General features: G+C 33.5%; 1 protein-coding gene across 3 annotated transcripts in view; it reads right to left on the reverse strand.

Annotated features, from left to right (window-relative positions):
• FBXO38 (F-box protein 38) overlaps positions 1 to 23,533 on the reverse strand; it is a 120,320-nt gene that overhangs the window by 37,622 nt on the left and 59,165 nt on the right. For all 3 annotated transcript variants that reach the window (XM_074292144.1, XM_074292147.1, XM_074292145.1), the window contains 6 exons: positions 19,618 to 19,755; positions 17,252 to 17,345; positions 16,579 to 16,709; positions 11,219 to 11,389; positions 9,594 to 9,736; positions 7,249 to 7,459 (listed from right to left, as the gene is read on the reverse strand). In XM_074292144.1, coding sequence (XP_074148245.1) covers positions 7,249 to 7,459; positions 9,594 to 9,736; positions 11,219 to 11,389; positions 16,579 to 16,709; positions 17,252 to 17,345; positions 19,618 to 19,755 — 888 coding nt within the window. The remainder of the gene's footprint in view (positions 1 to 7,248; positions 7,460 to 9,593; positions 9,737 to 11,218; positions 11,390 to 16,578; positions 16,710 to 17,251; positions 17,346 to 19,617; positions 19,756 to 23,533) is intronic.

Here is a 23,533-nt window from a genome sequence, read left to right on the forward strand (position 1 = left end):
CTGACAGACTATATTCTAGTTTTCCCAAGTTTTTTTTTTTTAATCAAGAATTTTATCAAATCCCAAGATAATTATTGTTTTCTATTTTATCAAACACTAGGATGTTGAATTCTCTTGTTTTTTAATTTATTTTGTCTAATCTTCCATTGATCTATTCTCTCTCTATAATACTGTTTGAGGTCTGGTGATGATATTCCCTCTTTGTTCCATTTCTTTTCTTTTTATCATTTCCCTTGACATTGTAGGTCTTTTAATTTTATCTAGTTATATTCCTAAAATATCTCCTTAGTAATCTGTTAAGCCTTAAAAATGTAAAGTAATTATGTTCATATTGCTATTTTTATTATATTGCCCCAATGTCTAGCCATAAACACAGGATATTACTCTAACTATTTAGGTTTTTCTTTATCTCTTTAAGGAGTGTTTTATAAGCGAATCCTATACAAGTCTTCTGTGTGGTTTTGGGAGATTGATTCCCAGATATTTTATGCATTTTGCAATTATTTGGAATGTGATTTCCCTTCCATTATTTCTTGCATATTATTATTATATAAAATGTTAGGTTTTCAGGGCTTATTTTTAGTCTGTAATTTTGTTAAAACTATAGTCTCATGAATTATTTTAACTCATTCTCTAGATTTTTCAAGTAAACCTTCAGATCAGCAACAAACAAGGATGTTTTATCTCCTTCTCTTGTCTTATTGCTGTTGCTTACTTTTTCAAAAACTCTATCAAATAATAGTTGGGAAAGTGGAAATCCTTGTTTCACTCTCATTTTTACTGGAAAAAGGTTTAATGTGATGCTTACTTTTGGCTTTAGACAGATGCTTATCTCCATACTTTGTTGAGTATTTAGCATTTTAAAAAAATTGTACTTTGTCAAAAGTCTACATCAATTGGATGACTGGATTGGTTTTCGATGTTTTGATTTTCAATCTGATTGCTTTGATTATTTACCTAATATTGAACCATCTTTGCTTGCAACCCTGGCATAAATTATCAATTGGTCATAATAAATGACTTCCTTGATAAATTGCTTAAGTCTTTGAGGTTTTAATTACAAAGTTTTGAATCAATGTTCGTTAAGTGTTTTCTTTCTCTCTTTTAGGCATTAAATCTATATTTGTCTCATAAAGGATACTGGCAGGGAAGATTTTTTTCCTTTTCTATTTTTGAGAGTAAATTGTGTAATTGTTCTCTAAAAGTCTGACAAAATTCTTTTGGGAATCCATCAGGATCAAGATTCCCCCACTCCCCTCCTATTTGGTAGCTCCTTACATAAAAATCTATTTTTCTCACACCCCAGACTGAGTTATTTAAGATCTCTATCTTATCTTCTGATGGTCTGAGTATTTTATATTCTTTCATATTCTCAGTTTTGTTAGCATAAAGATGTACACAATATTTTTGATTACTTTTCATTTCTTCTACTTTTTCTCATTTGCTATTTTATCAATCTGATACTCTTTCTTCTTTTTAATCAAATTAGCAAAAAGTTTATCTTTTATTATCATTTTCAAAGAACCAGCTTTTAGTTTATTTCTAAGGTTGTCTTCAATTTATTTATTTTTTCTCTAATTTTTAACATAATCCTTTTTTATGCTTAGTTCTTTGTTGACTGATTTCTAAAAATTCATGTTTAGTTCATTAATTTGTTTTTTCATTTTTACAAATGTATATACAATTTTCCTCTTAAAGCCTGTTTCTTTTAAATCCCAGAAATTTTGCTATGTTTGTTCCATCAATATCATTTTTTAAACATAGTTATAATTAGTTTAACCTCCTTATTATTTAAGACTTCACTGAAGTCTCCATTTGGGTCTGTAAATTTTTTGTGTGGCCACAGAATCAATTTTTATGCTTATTGCATCATGATCTGTAAAGGATATAGTAACTATTTCTGCCTTTTTACACTTATTTGAAATAACTCTATACTTTTAATATATAGTTCACTTTTATAAAAGTTCTATGTGATTCTAAGAATTATGTATATTCTTATGCTGTGCCATTTAAAGGGCAGTTTAAATTTTTGAATTGTAGCTTGGGAAATTTTAATTGCATATTTTGCCTCTTTTTATCTTTCTCTTTAACATCCAAAATTGAGAGAAACGTGAAATTTCCTGTTTCTACTAACTTTCTTCTCATGTCAATTCTTTCATTACCTACAGTAACCTTTCTATTGAAAATTTTTACTGTGAAGTTTTACTTACTAGTTCCTTTTTCTCTCCTGCTTTTTTATCTGGTTATACAATTCTTACCCTTCTTCTGTTCTTTTTATCTCTATTCTTCAAGTAAATTCTTCCTTATTCTCCTTCCTATCAATTAGTCCTATTCAATCTCTTTTAAAACTTCCTATTCCACTCCCCTTTTCAAAAAGAAAGATTTCTCTCATCTCTTCATTATCTATTCTTTCTGAATACTGTAGCCCAGAGCTTCTTAAACTTTTAAATTATGATCCTCTTTTGCCTGAGAAAGCTTTACAATAACCCAAGTATATAAATCAAACATTTACAGATTATAATCATAATTGTACAACCCCTACATTCAGTTACATGACCCCAAATGGGGTCACAACTCACAACTTTAAGAAACTTTACACTACACCTTTATACTGATTTGTGACCCTTCTAATTATCTGGTCTCTTTCTTTTCGCAATATTCATGCAATCAAATCTTCTAAGATATCCATTCTAGGCTCTCTTCTCTATATATTTTATGCTGTTGCTTTTGAGAGCTTGCCTCATAGATTCTTCTATTTCCCTTTGCCTCACTCCCCCCAAATGCTTTTGTAGATATCAAAGTAGACATTATCCCATGCTTGGGTCTCTCTCCCACCACATCCCTGGTCATGAGGTCTACTGTCCTATGTCCTCTTATAGTTTCTTTTTTTAAAAATTTGTCTCAAAATCTCCTCCCTGAGTTCATGTTCACCCACTTCCCAGATCTTAGCTAGCCCCAGGAGTTCCAAATCCCTTCTCTTTGCCAATGGAGGATAAACAGACTTTTAAAATTGCCATCTTCCTTGATAATAAACTATGTCATAGAAGCATTCATCAGTAGAACCCTGTGCCATCACCAATGTAAGGCCTCCTACCTTTTCTACTTCTTTCCAATCTTTCTGCTCCTCATATTCACCTACTCCTTCTTCTTTGAAACCATAACTGTCACCTTCCTCTCACTGCTAGTCCTTGAACTGATCCTAGCAAACAAACATTTTCTTCTTGTTCCCCTTTCCCACCCTCTATTTCCACACACACACACACACACACACACACACACACACACACACACACACACACACACACATTCACCTGCAGGCAAGGTGTTGATCTAATGAGATTTCAAGATGATCAGAACAAAGCTCACAATGCTTTGGATGGACCCTCTATGGAAGACTTATAAAAAAAAAAATAATAGATTAAGAACTGAATAATATAAGAATCCAAATGAGATCTGTTTCAGAGGAGGAAGCAGACAGAAGAATCTAATCATATATCCCTTAAATTACCTACATATACTTAACCAAATATTTGAGTACCTGCAAATAAATATCTGTATGAAAGATGCAAATAAGTAGAAGAAGGATTATCTTTATTTGAGAATATAAGACATTTATATAGGGAAAGAATCTTCTGTTTATTAACAAAATGAGTGCAGCAGGCATTCACAAGAGATAGAATTTATTGAAGAATTCTAGTGGCTAAAAAAAGACTTCACAGTAGAATTTGAGAACGTATATTAAGTACTTTCTGGCTCATACTGTTTCATGTCCCTTTCTTTTGGATTTATAGATGGCTTGAGATGGAAGAAATTTTAAGAGACTGAGTATAACCCTCTCTGTTTGAGGATGAAGACTCAGCACTCAGAGAGCAGAAGTACAGAAATATCCAGAGTTTATCAAGGATTCAAGCTATAGAGCTGATGCAAACAGCAAGGTCACCTGTAAGATTCAGAAGCCTTGATTCAATGCTTGGAATCTCTTGCATCAAGTTACCCAGAACAGATTGTGGATGAAATCCCTTTTCCAAGGCAGCAGCATATTGTTCTGCCAAGGAAGGAGACAACACAACCCCAACCTCACCCCCTCCCAGCTAGACCAGAAAATGTTAGATTATTCAGAGCATACTGCTAAAAAGGTAAATAAAGATTAAAAATCAAACAACACCTCCCCTATTAAAAAAAAAAAAAAAAAAAAAACACAAGATAAAGAGCACTATAAGATTAAGACATATTCAAGGCACAAACTCAGAAAAAAAGGAATAATTATAAAAGCACAATTTGCCTACAAGATCAATTGGAATTCTTTGAAAAAAAAATAACAAGGGTTTAAAGATATTTTTAAGTAACATTGCAAATTAAATGACAGTAAAAGGGGAAAGAATTAAAAAATGCAAATTAAGGAGAAGAAACTTGGAAAGAGAATTAATAGTTTGGAACAAGAAAGGCAAAAACATCTAAGTTAATAGACTTCTTGAAAGTTAGAATTGATTAAATGAAGATCAGTGACTCCTTGAAAAAAGAAATATTAAAATGAGGATTTAAAAAATATAAGATGTCACATATTAAAAATAAAATACCTGGAAAACAGATAATGAGGTGATAATGTAGGAATCATGGCACTATTTAAATAAGCCACGATCAAAAAAAAAAGACCAAGAGATCATGAAAGATAATTGCCTTGATTTCTCAGGAGGCAAAATAAAAATATAAAGAATTCAATGTCATGTTCTCAGAATTCCCAAAATGAAAACTCCTATTAATGCCACAATTAAAATCAAGTGCTTACATGTTAAAGAAAAAAATTTCTGCAAGCTGACAGCAAGAATGTGTTTTAAAAAAGAGAGGAATCGGAGTCAGAATCACTTAAGATTCAGAAGTTACCACCATAAAAAAAGCAAAGAGCATGGCTTACCATATTCTAAAAGACCTTGAACTTGGCTTACAATCAAGTTCAAAAAATTAGTTTTTTAGTGAAACAAAAGACTTTCTCAAGCATTACTGATGAAAAGACCAAAGTCACATTGGAAGTTTAAAATATCATGATGAGAAAAACAAAACAAAACAAACAAACAAAAACAAAAACAAAGAGTAAATATATTTTTGAAAGCTATGTTTGAAATGGGAGTAAAGAGTAAAAATGATATACGCATCACCTAAGAACTACTTCAACAAGGGGCATAGAAATCAAATCAAATGAAATATTTGAGTGTGTTTTGCTATGTTGTAATTCCAGATGACCAATGGTTTAGGTCCACTGACTAGTAATGGACTAAGTTTGTTGAATGAGATATACAACTTTTGCAAATGACTGATGTTGGAATGTGTTTTGCTTAATAATGTATATTTACTGCAGGTGTGTGCGTATGTTTCCGGGGAAGCAGGAAGACAGCAAATAATTGTTAATTGGAAAAAACATTAATTTAAAATTATTTTAAAAATTTAAATGCACAAAATTACTATTCAAATATGTATTTGAAACAAAAAAAGAGACATGCTTTAGAACAGAACATAGACTTGACAATTAATGAAGTTAAAAACTCAAATATCTTTTATAATTTACTGTATAAGTAGGCATGTTAGTCTATTCTAAAAGCAGGCAAACTAGTCTATATTTTACTGCCTTATTTAAATGATTACAAATAGCCTGCAAATGTTTAATTACAAGACTAAGTAAATTTATCTTTTGGCTTAGTCAAGAGATAAGACTATTAGGCACAAGACAATAAAAGAATAATATTATGAAGTCAATCTACATAAAAGTATGGTGGTCTGTTCCCATTAAAGACTTTGAGGTGAAGTAAGTTCCTGTAGGTACACAACAAAAAATATCCAGGAGAAATGAGTCTTTCTTCACGGCTTAAATGGTCAAATTTTGGGGGGAGGGAGGGAGGAGGGGGAAGGTTAAGATAATAAACTTATTTATAGGAAGATAGAGAGACAAAAGGAAGAGCAGATGCACTCAAGTTTTCATGTGTCCAATTCCTAAGTCCTCAATGAAGACCCTTCTTTGCAACCACCAAATGTATGGCAAGATTTACCTGATGTTCAGAAGACAATGCTGTTCTTCCCCACTGTGAGGAGGAAGTCAAAGATAACATCATGTCTAATTTTTATAATGTAGAGCTAAATTATACTAGACCAAATTCTTGCCAACTTTCTATATTATCACCTTTGCCTACACATTTCAACCCCTATCTCTGTAAGAACTTTCAACTTCTTCCCTTCTCAATAATAGTCAATTTCATTTGTGAATTCCTTTACTTCATCTCCTTCTTATATCCCTGCATCTACATATTTACTAAATACTGTGAGAATAGCTGGAGTCGCTCAATCTAAGGTCTGAAAGAGAACATCTACCCTCCCATCCAAATGTGGAATTCTCTCTACAATCCTCCCAAATGTAAAATTACCCAGCCTTTTCTAGAAAATCAAAAGAGAGAAGGAATTATAATTTCTAAGTTCAGCAATTCCATTCCAGAACAACTGTCATAAAGTTTTCCATTATATTAAGATAAATATAACTCTCTGTAATCTCCCTGCAATGTCTTAGTTCTAGTCTCTTGGACTAAGGGGACCAAGTGGAACAAATCCCACTCCTCTTTCATATGACAACTCTTCATACATTCAAAAGTTACAAAAGCATGCTCTCAATTCTTCCCTTATTGCCTTAGTCCAAATTGAACATCTCTAGTTTCTCTCACTAATTCTCATAGAATCTCATTTTCTGTCTATTCTTTTCTTAGATGCACTCTATATTGTCAGTAGCATGGTTAAATACAGCAGTATTACTTCCTCTTTTTGTCAAGATATCTGTTTCTAAATCAAAGATCTTGAGCTGGCAAGCACTTCAGAGTTTGCCAAATTGATTCTTTTCATTTTACAGATGGGGAAACTGAACCAAGGAGAAAGTTAAGTGACTTCCCAAAGTCAAACTCCCACAAATGACATTAGATTTTTCTCTAGCTACTGTGTTCTATGTATGGTACTTGAGAGCCTGTAGTCAATCAGAACAGGATGATCCTTTTCAGATGAATGGCCCTTTTTAAATGAAGTCCTGTCAAGTCTGTGGTTTTGCAAAGGCAAACAAAACAAGGAATATTTATTCCCCCATCTGCTCCACCTGCCAATCTACAAGTAAAAGGTGATGATTCCAGGAGTGAGAAAGGAAAAAAAAAGGTGGGACCTAAGGAAGAGAGATTGCAAAATAAAAACCATTTCTGTTTGGAGCTCACAAAAGGTCAGGGTTACCCTCAGCTGCAATCTGCTGTTCTTCAGCCTGTCCATCCTGGCGCATCTCATTCTCCTCATTCTGATCATTGGCCTGTTGGGGATTATTGTTGGGTACATTGGGGTTGTTGTTTTGATGATTGTCATTTTCATTGTTGGAATTCTGGTTGCTCACAAGGGCTGATGAAACACCAATCCCTGTACCTGCACTCAGACCAACACGTGCACAACCCTAAGGAAACAGATAGCCAGATATCAATGACAAGGGGATGATTACTCCAAATACCTAATAAAGTGAAAATTCAAATTATTTTTATCTCCTACCTTTTTCCTGAGACTGAGCCACTCTAAATGTTACATATCCCCAACAAAAGAATTTAATGGTGTATATGAAATTGTTATTATTTAATGGTTAATATGAAAGAAGGTGATTTTTGAGCTGCAGGTTTCTTTATATTGAAATTGTAGGGGCAGCTGAGTGGCGCAATGGATAGAGCACCAGCCTTGAATTCAGGAGGACCCAAGTTCAAATCTGGTCTCTTCCTAACTGTGTGACCCTGGGCAAGTCACTTAACCCCAGCCTCAGGGGGGTAAAAAAAAAATTGTATATGATTCAGCTTAGTGTTCTTTTATATATTTATATGACTGGATTGCCTCTGATTTTCTAGGACAAAGGATATGGCAATTAGTATAATGAAAAAAACCCCAACCAAACAAACAAAAAAACCAATGAATTTTGAGCAGAAAATCTGTATTCAAGGCCTGGATCCAAAAATGACTTAGCTATATGATCATGAGTCAGGCAATCAGTTTCTGAATTTTGTTTTTTTCATATGTAACATGGAAAGAATATTTGTATAAACTATGTCATGGAAGAAGTACTCTGTGAATATTAAAAGCATGACAGAAATATACTATCATTATTGTTATGATAATTGTGGCAACAACAAAGAAATTCCCACAACAACAAAGGCCCTACTTCTTATTCTAGGATGTTAATATCAAATCCAATTCCACATTGACTTCTCACAACAATTCTGGTTTTATTCCAAATATTTGCCCTTTATCCAGCAAGTCATACTCCAAAGCAGTATCATTCAGGCTACATAGAATCATATAATTTCAAAGCTGAAAGGATCTTTGAGATCATCTAAGCCAGGAATTCTTAACCTTTTTTCTGTCACAGGCTCCTGTCTAGTGAGGCTATATCCCCCGTCTTAGAACAATTAAAAAAAAAAAAAAAAATCACATTTGAAGGAAATATTAAATTTCAATTGGAAGTTAGCTAAAATAATCTATATTCCATCCCTACTACTTCCAGCCCAAATTAATAGACTTCCTGCAATGTTAACCTAGGTAAAGAAACCTATTTCTAGTCTAACCTGCTCATTTTATAGGAAAGAAAACTCAGGGAAGAAGGCTCAGAATTATATGAACAAGGTAATCTACTTCCAAATACATGATCTTTAAACTCATATTATAGCTTGGTATGGTCAGAATGCTCATAGGAATAGGAATAGTTCAGACCACATGACCAAAGCATCACTAGCTGGTGTCTACATATTTAAACAGCAGGTTCAGTTTTCTCAGGGGTTAAAAAAAAAAAAAAAAAAAAATCTTTAAAAGTTGGATTTCCTAAGTTGTAGAATTTTGGAGCTGGAAGAATACTGGAGACTATTTGCCAAACTCTTTGCTTAAAGAAAAGAAAGGGCTAATCAAATAAATTTCCCTATAAGTTGGCAAGTTTCAGCACAACTGGGCATCTTAGCCCTCAACTCTTTTGTCTCTCAGAACAGGGTTTTCAGGATGGATCATGGCAGACAGGCAGATGAGGGCTTTCACCTTAACTTGAATGGAAATGGACCTTAAGTTTTCTGCCATCAAAATGAACAAGAGTCCAGAGTCTTAATCTCTTTCTAACTTCTCCAAGTGTTCTTCTTTCTTCTGTTCTTCTCTTTGATAATTCCTACAAGCTACATATAATTACACCTGCTTAGAAGTGAGACATAATTTAATCTAATCCCTGTATTTTACCGATGAGGAAATAGAAAACAAAAAGGGGAAACTGGCTTAGTCATACAGCATGCTACTTTGGAGTATCAACAGTAAAATCTCAGTTTATTGACTTCCAGTTTATAATTTTTCCCACTAACATTATGTTGCCTAAACTATGATCTGTGTGATTTTCAGAGTTTTCCATTCAAGGAAAACTATTCTTTGATTACAATTTTCACTAAAAAAAAAAAAAAAAAAAAAAAGAAAGAAAGAAAAGAACTTATTTTCAAAATACTTGTTTTATATTACATTGTTTTGTCTCATTCCTGAGCTTCAAAACAAGCCAAAAATATAATCCCGGTATGATCTACCTTAGGTGGTTCTCGAAACATCTGGTCCAGAGAGATGAACTCTAGGCTTGGCAACAACTCAATGAATTGACTGAAAGATTCAAGTTTAACTGCATGACATCTCACCAAGGTAAGGTCAACCAGCCGTGTCCATCTTGAATGGTCTACAGAAGGAAAAATGAATAATTTCAAGTTTTAAACTTCCTTAGTCTTGTTTCCCATTCAGACTGCTAAAAGGTTCTATTATCATAATAGCATAGCATAGTAAGAAAAGGTCATAAATCAGACAAATTTTAGAAGTTTAAGAATCACGAAGATCATCCATTCCAACCTCTTAATAGATGAAGAAATTGTGGGCAAGAGATATTAATTTGTCTAAAGTCAGATGGTTTTAATATGCAAATTATATAATTGTAATTGGCAGGATACAACTGTAATTAGCAGAGGTAGGATTCATACTTATGTCTTTTGACTCTAAATCTGATGCTCTTTACACTAAAATAGGATCCCACATTCCTATTATTTCCCTTTCCTTTGCCTTGCCTCACCACCCTATTTCCATCTATAAAAAAGAGATGAGACCTAAGGTCTCTCACTCTAAATGCAATATTACTATACTACAAACTACTTCTGCAGCTCTTATCTATGATACTTCTTTAAATTACCACCATAAAAAAAAAAAAAAAAAAAAAAAAAAGAAGATTGGCAAAAGCTAGTCCTTTTAATATCTTTATAGCAACATCAATTTTAATATGCTCCATTACTAGAGCAACCAAATGTCAAGATGTTCCAAATGTCTCTTTATAATTCTCTAGGGATATGTGTCTGTTAGGATCTAATTTCTGGTACATAAATGTCTGGATGATAAGTCTTTGTAAATTTTAAACAGTGCCCCAAAACAAAAGGCCCTGACCCCCACAGAGAGGGAACATACTTATTGGTTAGAGATCTGTTGTGAAAACATGTGGGAAAAGTCCCCCAAACCTGTATTGACTTAAAATAAGCATAACTGTGGTATATGAATTAATCTAAAATAGGTCATGGTTAGATAGGATTATGCTATGGTAGAAAAAGCACTGCATTTTATGTCAGAAAATATGAATCTGAATATCATGTGTCTTTGGACACATCACTTAACCTCATTGACACTCAGTTTCTTCATCTGTAAAACAGAGTTAGGAAAATTCATCTCTCAAGTTTCTTCTTGCTATAAATCCTATTAAGTAATTTGCTCTAAGTAATCAGATAGTAATAGTTGAATTGTTCCTTAGTCACATATGTCACAGGTTATAAGATCTGTTGGCTTTAAAGAACTGTATAAATGTCAGCTATTGTTACTTACCTCATGAGATTACTGCAAGGAAAATAAATGTTTTATTGAGTTGATTTGATAGAAATGTGATATTTTGATAGAAATATTTGCACTACACTTCAGGACTAGTGTAAAGAAAGCATGACAGAAATGAAAAGTGCCTTTAGTCTCTGACAGGGTAATATTAAAGAACCTGTAGCTCCTGGATAAAGCAAGATGAATACAAACCATGTTGTTGAACCAGTAGGAAATGGCTTCTAGAAGCTCTAGATTCAAGATGATATAATTTTGTTTTGTCTACACAGTAACAGTTACATCTTTAAGTTTATAGTACCTGTGATCCAATTATTTGGGTTATGCAGATGAGGACAATTATAAATGAGTAGATATTTGATACAGGAAAAAACCTCATTGACAGCCTTCATCCCAATATCTGTGATGATGCCAGGATTTTCTACAACATCCGCCAAGCCATACTTCACCAAATCAGCATTGGTCATTTTGCCTGGAATGAGAAACTAATGTTAGAAAGTCAAACTCTAGGAGGTTAAAAAAAAAAAAAAAAAACTACTTCCTACCTTCAGCCTATCTTAGGGCAGAAGGTTTTATTTATAACATAAAAACCTAATTTTAATAATACCTCAATATTTCAAGGAGCCCTAATTTCAACTTTGTGGCTAAACTCTGTACCAATATTTCATATATATTATAAAAAGTCCTCCAACATCCCTCTATGCCAATTTTTGAGTTGCTATGGACAAATAAATTTATCATTTAGTAGTTAATGCCTAGTGACAAGCCTTTCCACATTTAGCTAAGCTAATCCTAACACATGAGGCACATCTTAACACTATAATGAGAAATGGGACAAAAATTTCTAATATTGAGAGATATGAGTAAGAAAATTTTAATTTCCAATCATAAAAACAATAAAATTGAAGACAGAAAATGAATGTGACATCTCATCTGAGAGGCCCCAAAGAATAGATTTTAAAAAATATATATATATATATATTTACATATATATATATACCGTATTGGCCAAAATATAAGGTGAGGTTTTTAGTTCTGGCTTAAAAAAATAAAAGATAACATTCTAATATAACTGTGCTCACATTCAAGAATTATGCTCTTGGGAATCTAACAATTGTATTTCAAAATAGGAGACTGAGAACACTTCTAAAGTCCCCATTATGGATGAAAATGCAGCTGCAATTATTCCCTCTGTAATAAAAGAGGTGCCCAGGACAGCCCTCAAAAGATTGTTGCCTCACTTGCTTTAGGTAGCTTTCTTCCACCAGGATCCAGTGGAGTGAAAGTAAAACATCTGTGGAAGACAGGGTCACCACAGGCTTCTGAGAGTGTTTACCATGCAACTAATTGAAGTTAACTATATAATCTAAATAAGATAATATGAGAACTAGAAATAACCTTTCCATGTCCTTTAGTGCCTTCATTTTAAAGTTAGGAAACTAAGGCTTAGAGTGAGTAACTGACTTGTTCTTTGCTTTCAGGAAGAAACTAAGCCTTGTCAGCTCCTTCAATCTTCACTTGTCCCATTACCTATAAGTCTGTCCTAATTCTGAACACAACTTGATTTTCTTCTCTCCACAATTAATTTCAATCATCCTGTACCCAAGTAACTCCTTGAGCTACAATATTCAATGTTTTCCTTGAGTATGTAGCATATGATTCTATTCTAATAAGCAGGTGCGACAGAATAGATAGAATAATAAATGCGAAGTTAGAAGATCAAGATTTGATTATCCTACTAACTTCCAATAGGATCTTGGACTAGCAGTGTTTTCTTTCTGGGATTCAGCTTCCTCACATGCTAAATGAGGGAATTGGGTAAAATGAATACTAAGCTCCTTTCCAAGGCTAATAATGTGAGAAACCACATGACACAGAACTCTAGGTGTTATAATTCTAGCTCTGCTACTTCCTCTCTATGTGATCGTGTACAAGTCACTCTACATCCAAAACTTCAGTTCCTTTATCTTAATATATCCTTTATATATATATATATATATATATATATATATATATAAAATATATAATAATATATCCTATCCTTTACCTTAATATAAGGTAATTTGTCTAGAAATTATGATCTTTTCCTTTATTCAATTCATGGACCCTCTAAAATTCCAAAAATCATTTCACTTCAAAGAAGGATAACGCCTAGTCTTCTTCTTTGGGTCTTTCTTTTTTAATTCAAATAAAAAAAGCACTAATTGTACATCAATTATATGCATAATATGAAAACAAAATCAAAAGTAGTCCCTGACCTTAAAGAGCACACATTCTACCAAGAGACACAAGAGGTATACAGGTAAGTAAATACAAGATAATTTTATGAGGGAGAAAACAATGATATCATGGGCAATTAGGAAAGTCTTCCTGTGGGAAGTGAGCAATTAAAAGATTCTAAAGGACACAGATGAGAAAGTAACACTCCTGGGAAAAGGGACAGACCTTGTGAAAGGCATGGAAGTAAGAAAGATGACATTTTTAAGCATTAACTTATTTGTACCACTGACAATATGCTATACACTATAATCAGCCTGCATAGGCTACTTTGTAACTTTTCCCCCCTTAAGAGGTAGGGGTGAGGATGTGAGGGAAGAGTATAATTTGTTACCCTCTTTTCCAGGGCTTTTAAATTAATCTTTTCTTCCTGAAAGTGGGGCTGAGGGAATGGGGGTTAAAGTAGGATATTTAGAAAGGAGGACTAGATGGGAGAAAAATGATCTAACAGAAAGAACACTGGACTTGACATCAAAAGACAAGGATTCAAACTCCAGTTTTGATTTAAATTGGTTGCATAAACTTGGGTGAAGTATTTTCAATTCATCTCTCTGGGCTTCAATTTCCTCATTTAAAAAATTATTAATATTTTTATAAGGCTATTAATTAAAAAGGCATTGTGTAAACATTAGATCCCCTCTATAAGATTTTGGGCCAGAAAGGACCTTACAGATCACCTTGTACAGGTGTCCCCTTTTGTAGAGAATTAAACAAAGGTCCCAGGACATTCTTGCCCATAAGGGTTATCCTTGAGTATAATAAGTGACAGAGCTGCAAGTCCGCTATATTATTATATTCTGGAGGAATGAGATCAGATGCCCTCTTCTGGTCATATGGACTCAAAGGCTTTTTTAGAACCTATCTCAGGAGGGAGACCCTTAGGATGACTTTAGGGATGGAGAAGGAAAAAAAATGTGGAGAACTGAGAGATGAGAGTTTGAAGTTTGGAAATCCAGTTTCCAAAACTGGACAAATCTGTCTGCAGGGATTATGCAGAAAAGAATGAAATTTTAACAAAGTCAAAATATCAAAGAAATCACAATGCCAATTTTAAGATCCAAGTGCCAAAGAAGCAAATAACTGAAGTCACTTTTAAAATTCTTTTGGGGTTATAAAAAGACACAATGCTCTGAAGGAGATTGTTAACAGATGCAGAGTCCAAATCCCAATTCAAAACCAGTCCAGGATGGTGTAAAAGGATGAAGGGTTAAAGGGGATTTGATCTTTGGAAGATTAGCTTTAAGCAATATCTTCAAGAATATTTAGAAAGAAATCTGTTTTTCCATCAAATGTTACATTCTCATTTTATAAAAAAGACAATTATATTCTGAATCCTGACCAGATGTTATAGTTTTTGCTAACATCACTTTATAACTAGAAATAACAAAAAGAATAAGATAATAAATAATTTATAAAAATCTACCAGAAAGTAAGGAGGAAACACAACAATGATGTTCACTTTAAATCTAGGGAACTAAACTCCCTCTTTTGTACCACTAGCATAAGTCTTATCCTATTACTTCATCTGCTCAGAAACTTAAAATCTCTCCTAACTTCCTATCAAGTAAAATTCAACTTCCTTAGTTTGACATTCAAAGTCCTAGATAAGTTAGTATTACTATGTCTTTCCTGTCTTATTGTACCCTTTTTCAGTTTCGGTTCATGCTTTTCCCTATGCCTAGGCTGTCCTCCATTCTATCTATGGAATTCTCACCATTCTTTAAAACTATCTATGCCTTATCTCTTTTAATCACTTATGAACTTTTTACAACTTAGAACTTACTCAGAATTTTGCTTGCACCTCTTTTCTATAATCATGCAACATGAGATATGTTATTTTTTCAACCTACTCCCTTAATTATACTGAAAACATCATGAGGGCAAGGAAGGTGTCTGAACTCAAATTTGTTGTCTCTGGTACCCAAGTGGTACTTTGTATATAGTAGGCTTGTAATAAATCAGTGGAATTATAGAATTTGGGAATAGGAAGGTACTTCAAAATCCACCTTTATCCAATCTATTATCAAAAACAAAAAAATTCTACATCTCACACAAAGCCTCCACTTAAAGAGACTTCTTAGAAAGGACCCATTGACTTTGCCTCCCAAAGTGGGCCATCTTAATTTTTTTGCCAGCTTAAATCACTACAAAGTTTTCCCTTACATCAAAACTAAATCTGTCCTTGGCAGTTACTATTCTAGTTCAGCTCCTTGCACTGTAATTTCTGACTCCTACTTTCTCCCAGGCTTTCCTTCTCAATTCAATTCAACAAATGTATTAAGTACTTATGAAGTGCACAAAACAGGGATTACAAGAACAAAAACAATGCTCAAGGAGCTTAAATTCTCAAGGTTAACATCACTAACTTTTTTAAAGGGAATCTATATAGGCTGCTACACTGAAAACAATCATGAATCCCTTTCCCAATAATGATCAATGACCACAGGACCCATTTCAGACCTTTTTAAAATATGAATTGAATTGCCTCACTTTAAAGTGGCAAGATAGTAACCAAAAAGAATGCTAGGTTTGAATTTCAAGAAAAACAGTGATATAACTCTTGGTCTTTTTTTTTTTTTTAAATTGATTAAAAATATGGGTGAGAAGGTACAGAGCTCTTGCAAAATAAAAGAAAATGTTTTTTCTAAGCATTTAACCAATGTGGTAAGAAAATAAGTTCGTGCAATGTATAATGACTTTGATGAGTATACCTGAAGGGATGACTTCCCAATTGCAGGTTCTAGGTTGTTGCTGTGAACAAGCCTTTCAAAGACAACCTGCAGAAAGAGCATATGGACTGGTTGCTCACTGAAGATCATACTCTAACACCATCTGGAAAAGTGAAGAAACCCTCAGTGGGCTTACTGTGTGAATGGCTACTGCAGGCATGGAATGGATGCTTATTTGAGAATACTATTAAAGACTTCAAGAAATGCAGCATAATAAATGCAAATGAAAGACAAACTGTGGGGAAAGGAAGCTGCAGGGCAAAAGGGTTTATGCAATGAGAGAAAATAAGAAAATTGTGCAAGCAACATTTGCAAACAACTCTCTTCTGCTTATCTGTTGTTTGTTGGTGAAGCTGTACTGATTACATTTTGATGTTTCATATAATGGTTCCACAGCTAATATAGAAACCCACCAAATGCTCTAATTTTACAATGTTTTCCTAAAATAAGACTTAGAGCTAGAAGAGACCTTAAAGATCATTCAGTCCAACTCCTTCATTTTACAGATAAGGAAACTTCTTTGAAAAGTAAAATTCTATTAGGTTTGAGATCACCTTATATATGGGACAATACGGTATATCAAAACTTTAGGTTTCAACTGGTAAGGTTAAAGAGAAGCAATCTTAGGGATAAAACAAAAGTAGAATAGTCTTACACTGCAATAAAAACTCATCTACATATCCCAGGTGGAGGGTTTCAAATTGTGGGAACTCCAATTCTGCCATCTTGAGTGCAGAAAAAACGCCATCTTTGGTTAGAGAAGGCTGGATTCTAACTTCATGTAACCTAAAAATAAAAGGATACAAAGACAACATCAAAGAAGGTCAAGAAAGGATTTATTCAAATCATAGACTGCTTTTGTACATCAATTATGAAAATAATTCTAAGGATCATTATATCACAGAAGCCAAACAAAATACTGAACTAGATGCCATAAATACAAAAGATAAATCCTCAGAATGATTATTAGACTTCTCACAATTCATGATAAGAATGTCATCACAATTTCGGTTGGTCTGGGTCTCCTATGAGAAGTTGTCCAAGAGAACACTGGGAAACCATGAAGAAAATAGTTATATTTGGCTTTCCCCTTCCAACATAAGAAGGTGCTACTTTAGTAAGAACAGTCTCAGCTAGTCACTCTTCATAACTCTTATAAAGCAGCTAAGTCACTGTGAACTAATATATTTTTTTCATTAATCATTTAAGCAGTACTTTTCAGAACCTGTGGTTATGTCCTATTTGAAAAACTCTTCTATTAGCAGTCCAAAAGAAAAAAAAGGTAAATAATTTCTATAAGGGAAACAAGATGAGAAAAGAAGATATACCTTCGAGCAGCAGTGATGATGAGGTAGCCAAGATCTACTTCAAGAGCATTCTTGCAAGCTCCCAAAACAATAGTGTGCAAATTTCTAAAACCACCTGGACAAGGCAGGAGAGAAAAGAGAGAATTAAAAATATGCTTTAACAATTAGCTGTTTTTTCAAACTTTTCATTTGACCCAAAATACTGGTATATATAGAAAAATTTTATAGTCAGTGGAAATCAAACTAATATTCCTGTTTAAGCTGATTACTTAAAGAATACTTTAAAAAAAATGTCAAAAATGGAATTTGAGGAATCTGCAGACTTCTAGGTAATAATGTGTGACTCATAAGTCAACAAGCACTAATTATGTGCCAGGAACTATGCTAAAAACTGAGGGGGAGAGGAAGGAGGGGCAAAATTATTTACAAATAAGATGAATTCAGGATAAATTAGAGATACTCTGAGGGTAAAGAGACTAAGGTTAGAGTTCAGGAAAAAGCTTCTTGGAAAAGGCAGGATAAGTGAAATTAGTGGGATTAGTAAATCAGGGAAACCAGGAGAAAACAGATAAGGAGTATTAAAATGGCCAATGGAACTACTTGGAGTCAGAAGATGGAGTGTTACATATAAGGAACAGAAGAAAAGAGGTTACTAAGATTGGCTTTCAGAATACACAGAGGGGAGAAAGGTATAAAAAGACTGGGAAGATAAACAGGAACTATATTATGAAGGGCTTTTAATGCCAAACAAAAGAATTTATCACATAATTCTGGAGGTAACAGAAAATCACTGGAATTTACTGAATGAAGATAAAGGATGATATGGTCAGAACTTTGCTTTAGGAAGATCAATCTGACAGATGAATGGAAGATACACTGGAATAAGAGATTTGAGGCACGAAGACTACTAGCAAGTTATGCAATAGTCCAGGCATGAAGTGATGAGGGTCTCTGTACCAGGTCCTGCTACTGGTAGCCATGCCAGGGCAAAAGGAATATTACGAAGGTAAGATCAACAGGACTTGGTAACAGATTGGATATGGGAGGGTAAAAAAATGAGGAGTTGGAAATGGTCACTTCTGAATCAAAGCTTTACCACTGTTGCAACAAGATCAATAATAATTATTATTAACTTTCTATCCCCCTACCTGATACGGATCTCACTCATTCAAAAGAGCATATTTAAGCCTTATGTTCAGAGCAAGAAGAAATAAACAAGTTCTAGCCCTCAAGGAAATTTTACAAATCTAGAACCTCCCTTTTTTGGCATACTTTAACTTCAATATTATTGACATAGATTGCAACTTTCTCTTATACTTTTAATAACCGATCTCCATGGATTTCTGTGGCCAAAAAAAGAGATTTTTTTAGCTCCAAAGTTTTTAGCACAACATCTTACAGGACAATATTCTGGTGATGAATACTTTTGTATTTAGCTAAGCAAAACCTTAAATCATAGTCACAATATCTATACCTAGGTTCATTCATGAAGCTCTTTTCCCTTGATAGTAGCCATCTAGTGTTTACACAACTGCTATAGCATTTCAGAATGTAAAATCCCTTTTAGAGGATTTGAACAGACCTTTAATTATTTAAAGGTATTAATCAAAGGCATGTGGAATCTCAGCTCTCTGAGCTTACTATTTAGTAATCAATCTATTTAAATTACAACATTGCAAAAAGAATAGTAGGCTTGGAGTCAGTAGACTTAAGCTTGAATCACAACTCACATGGGACCATGGTCAAGTCACTTAATCTTAGATTCATTTTCAAGATGGGAAAAATAGCACTTACATCACCTTCAGAAGAGAGTTGTGAGGAAAATTTGTAAAACTTAAAACAACAAAACATTTGAACTTTTATTATCAATTTTACGATATTGGGTTTGAATAGCTACTAATACCTAAATATCCTAGCCTACTTCCTTTGCCTTACTTCCTATAACCAAGCACATTTGGGTGGTAAGGAGATAGGGATTGAGGATGGTTCAGAACCTATGATATCTTCCCGTGATGAAAGATTCTGGTAAGAAAACTGTTTTTCCTATGCAGACTAGCAATTTTTCTGCAACATACAGTATGAGAAGTCTGTCTAGAAAATTGACAGATTAAGTGCCTTCCTCAAGAATCATATAGTCAGCAGGACTAAATGATGAGTCTTAAACACAAGTCTTCCTGACTTGAAAGCTAGCTCTCTATCTAGTTACTGACCTATACTGCTTCTCAACTAGATATATAATGGCACAAGAAAGGTGTGAATACTAACAACTGATTTTTATAGTTTTCAAAATGAATGACCTTTTAAAATAATAAAGCTGCAAGAGGAATTAGTTTTTTGGACTAGTCTTTGGACTGTGCAATAGTAAAGGGAAAATGAAAGAACTATACCTGATCGCCAACTGTCTTCAACTACATGTTGGATGAGACCTCCAAGAAAAGGAACTCGAACCAATTCTAATTGTTCTAGGTTTCGGGCAGAAGCTAATCCTGTTACCAACGGGACATACTTCAAAGAATTTGTAGGCCCTAAAGAAAAGGAAAAAAAAAAAAAAAAACACAAAAAACACAAAAAAAACCACAACATAATTATATCATGATGGTGGTGATAGCTAGCATTTATATAGTACTTTAAGTTATTTTATCCTCACAACAACTCTGGGAAGTAGGTACTATTATTATTTCTTCAGTTGGGGAAGAAACTGAGGCAGACAAAGGTTAAGTCACATGCCCAGGTTCATATAGCTAAGTAAGTATCTGAGAACAGAACTCAGGTTTTTCAAGGTTAAGTACAGCCACTTACCTGCTTCTATACAACTTTAAGATGAACACTAAAAATTTCCTTTTTAGGATTTTCAAATTTATGCCTGCAAATTTTTTTTTGTAAATCCAGGAACTGCTGACCCAAAAGATGAAGTGATCTGACCTGTCACATTTCCAGCCTCAGTTTGCTGCCCTAAATATAGGCCTCTTTTCAAATAATTTTCTCAAAATGGCTGGGTCTCCAGAATGATATTTTTCCTTGCAGTAAATAAATGAAAGACACTAGACTAGGAGTCAGAAGTCTTCGGATATTAATCCTGGCTCTGCCATTTACTCACAAATGACCTTGAACCAGGTACTTACTTCTCTTGAGGCTCCAATTTCCTCCCCACTATGATAAAATCAGAATTAAATGATCTCTACTATTCCTTTCTGCTCTAAAATCTCAGGTTTCTAACTAGCCTACTTGCTAATGACCCTATTTTAAATATGAAAAAAACAACTTTGAGTGAAATTTGAAGACTATCTATGGTATTCCCTCAATAGTCCTTCAGCACAATTGAGATTGTGATTCTATACACCATTTTACATACCAAGAAAGTGAACAACTAAAGCATTTTTGAACAATTAGATGCTAGCAGGATAAGAAATTTTGGAATATGTTAATACTCTAAAACAATTATCAAAATCAATGAACAACATGATATAAATAACCCACTGTCAAAATATAAAATGCAGTAATTTTTAATTAGATGACCTATGTGATCCTTTCCAACTATAATATGCCACGATTGTCTATCTCTAAAGTACTATTAGAGTTCAAAATGTATGTTTCAGTTTCCCTTGAATTATTATAGGAAAATGTTATGTCTCAGTTTCCCCTGAATCATTATTCCCTGAATAAAATTATTATAGCCCTATTCCTTTGTTCCTTAGGAATGGGGAGATGGAATGGAAATTGGAAAAGAGGCCCTGAAATGCCAGGAGTAATAAAATTCCAGGTGCCTTATTTCAAATGGCTGCTGGGATAATTCCCCCTCCTTTGAGTACTGCCCCTCTTGCCTTTGGACCTTCTTATCTTGACCCTATACAGTCAGGACTAAGTTATGATCCTTTCCTGGAATCATGGCTTGTCCTCCACCCACTATTCCTGCCCTCCTCCACCTTCTATCTACCATCTATCCTGAATAGCTAAAAAAACATATAAAAGGTCTCTGGCTCAGTTGCTAGGGGTGGGATGTCTTTTGGACATGAGTCCCATTCAACTGGCTAGCCCAAACTAGCTACAATTAAAATATTAAAAAATTAATCTTTGTCTTGCCTCAGTTTCTCTGGCATTACAAAAGAAAAGGCAGAATAACAGAAAACTTCATAGAAGAGGCAATATGACTGTTCAAGATAAATGTGAACTGACTTACCTATACTAACATGTGTATTATACAGTTAAGAAAATTAAGGCCAAGAATGATTAAGTGTCCAAAGGCTACATTGTGAGTTAATGGCAAGTAAAAACAGAACAGCATAATCCTAAGCACATAACGTCAGAACCAATAGGGCCATGCAGCGGATTAATGAAGAGGTGAGAGTAAAGCAAAAGGTAGATAGAGGCAGCTAGGTGGGAGTCAGAGAGACCTAAGTTCAAAGTCAGCCTTAGACACTATCAAGTGACCCTGGGTAAGTCACTCAATCTCAGTTTGACTTAATACACTGGAGAAAAATAGCAAACTATTCAAATATTTTTGTCCAAAAATCCCCACGGACAACACTGGCATGCTATGATTCTCAGGGTCACAAGATCAGATACAAAGGAATGAAAGAAAAACAAAAGACACAGAGGGTGTCCAGAACATAGCTATTGAGGAAACTTGTCTTACATCACTTGCTTTTATAATGGATGTTGTAATTTTTGCCTTCTCAACAGATAGAGAGAGAAAATTTGGAATTGTAAAAAATAAAATTTAATAAAGAAAGTAGGGGAAAAAGGTGAATGTTAAGTAGGAGAAAATAACTATAGAAGAATAGGACTCAGGAAAGGCAGAAGTGTTTCACTCTAATGCCAGAGCTAAGAGAGTCACTAAAGATTTCTAAACAGAGGACTGACATGATAAAAATACTGCTTAAAACAAACTAGTTTGGAAAATGTATACTGGAAAATGCACTAGATAAAGCAGAACAGAATATAGAGCCTAAACAGGAAGTTATTTCAGGATGAAATGATAAAAGCTCAGATCAGAGTGTAGCAAACTGGAATGGAATTAAGGGAGACACATGAGACATGGTTTGACAGATTTCTTTTAAAAGTTTAAAAATATGTTCCAAACTTTACTAGAAATGCTGGTTACAGCAATAAAACAAGAAAAAGAAGTTGATGGAATCAGAATGGGCAATGAAGAAAAACAACCATCACTCTGTAAATGATATGATGGAATACTCGAAGAATCTTAAAGGATCAAAGTAAAAATAAGCTGAAATAAATTAGCTTTAGCCAAGTTGCTGAATATAAAATAAATCAGCATTTCTATAACAAAATATAGCAGTAAGAAAAAGATAGAGAAATTCCATTTAAAATAATTGTAGAAATGAATACAAAGGATAATATAAAAAATTACCCATGCATATGTACTGTCAAAAAAATTATAATTATAAAATCAATTTAAAAAAATAAAATAAGTGTAGACATTATAAAATATAATGGGAGTCTGTTTGCAAAGAAAAACCCAAGAACCATATGAATACAATTACAAAAACTTTTTACACAAATAAGTCAGCTCTAAACAACTGGAAAAATATTAACTGCTCATATAAAGGTTGAATCAATATGATAAAGATGACAATTTTATCTATTTACTTATTCAGTGTCATACCAATAAAACTACCAAAAATTATTTTATAATCTCAAAAAAACTACCAACAAAATTTATCTGGAAGAACAAAAAACAATCAAGAATATCAAGGGAGTTAGGGGGGAAATTGTGAAGGAAGATAGCGAGCCATACCCAATTTCAAACTATATTACAAAGTGGTAATCACCAAAGAAATCTGGAACTGGCTAAGAAATAAGTAAGGTGGAAAAGAATGAAAACAACACAAAGTGGGTAATGACCACAGTAATCCAGTATTTGATAAACCCAAAGATGCCAGCTTTTGAGACAACTCATTATCTGACAAAAACTGAGAAATTTGTAAATCAGTTTGGCAGAAACAAGATATAGATCAACATCACATGAGATATGAAATAATTTCTCCAAAGTCACATATTATAAGTAGTGCTCTTTTATTTCATTCCAACAATGTTCTTTGTATTTCATAATTCTTCCCTTTTTTTTTTAATTTCAAAGAAATTTTGGGGGAGGGAATCATTAACAAATATATTTAATTTTATTTTTTCCACTGTCTAAATAATTTTATTTTTCCAACTTACACAAATAAAACCAATACAATCAAGATTAAAAGGAAAGCAGAAAACCGTAAAAAAAAAAAAAAAAAAAAAAAATTTACAGCAAGTTTCTGTAATACAGATCTTTTTTCTCAACTGAGTCAAATT

Source organism: Sminthopsis crassicaudata, chromosome 2 (assembly GCF_048593235.1).
Source record: "Sminthopsis crassicaudata isolate SCR6 chromosome 2, ASM4859323v1, whole genome shotgun sequence".
In the NCBI taxonomy this organism is placed as follows: domain Eukaryota; kingdom Metazoa; phylum Chordata; class Mammalia; order Dasyuromorphia; family Dasyuridae; genus Sminthopsis; species Sminthopsis crassicaudata.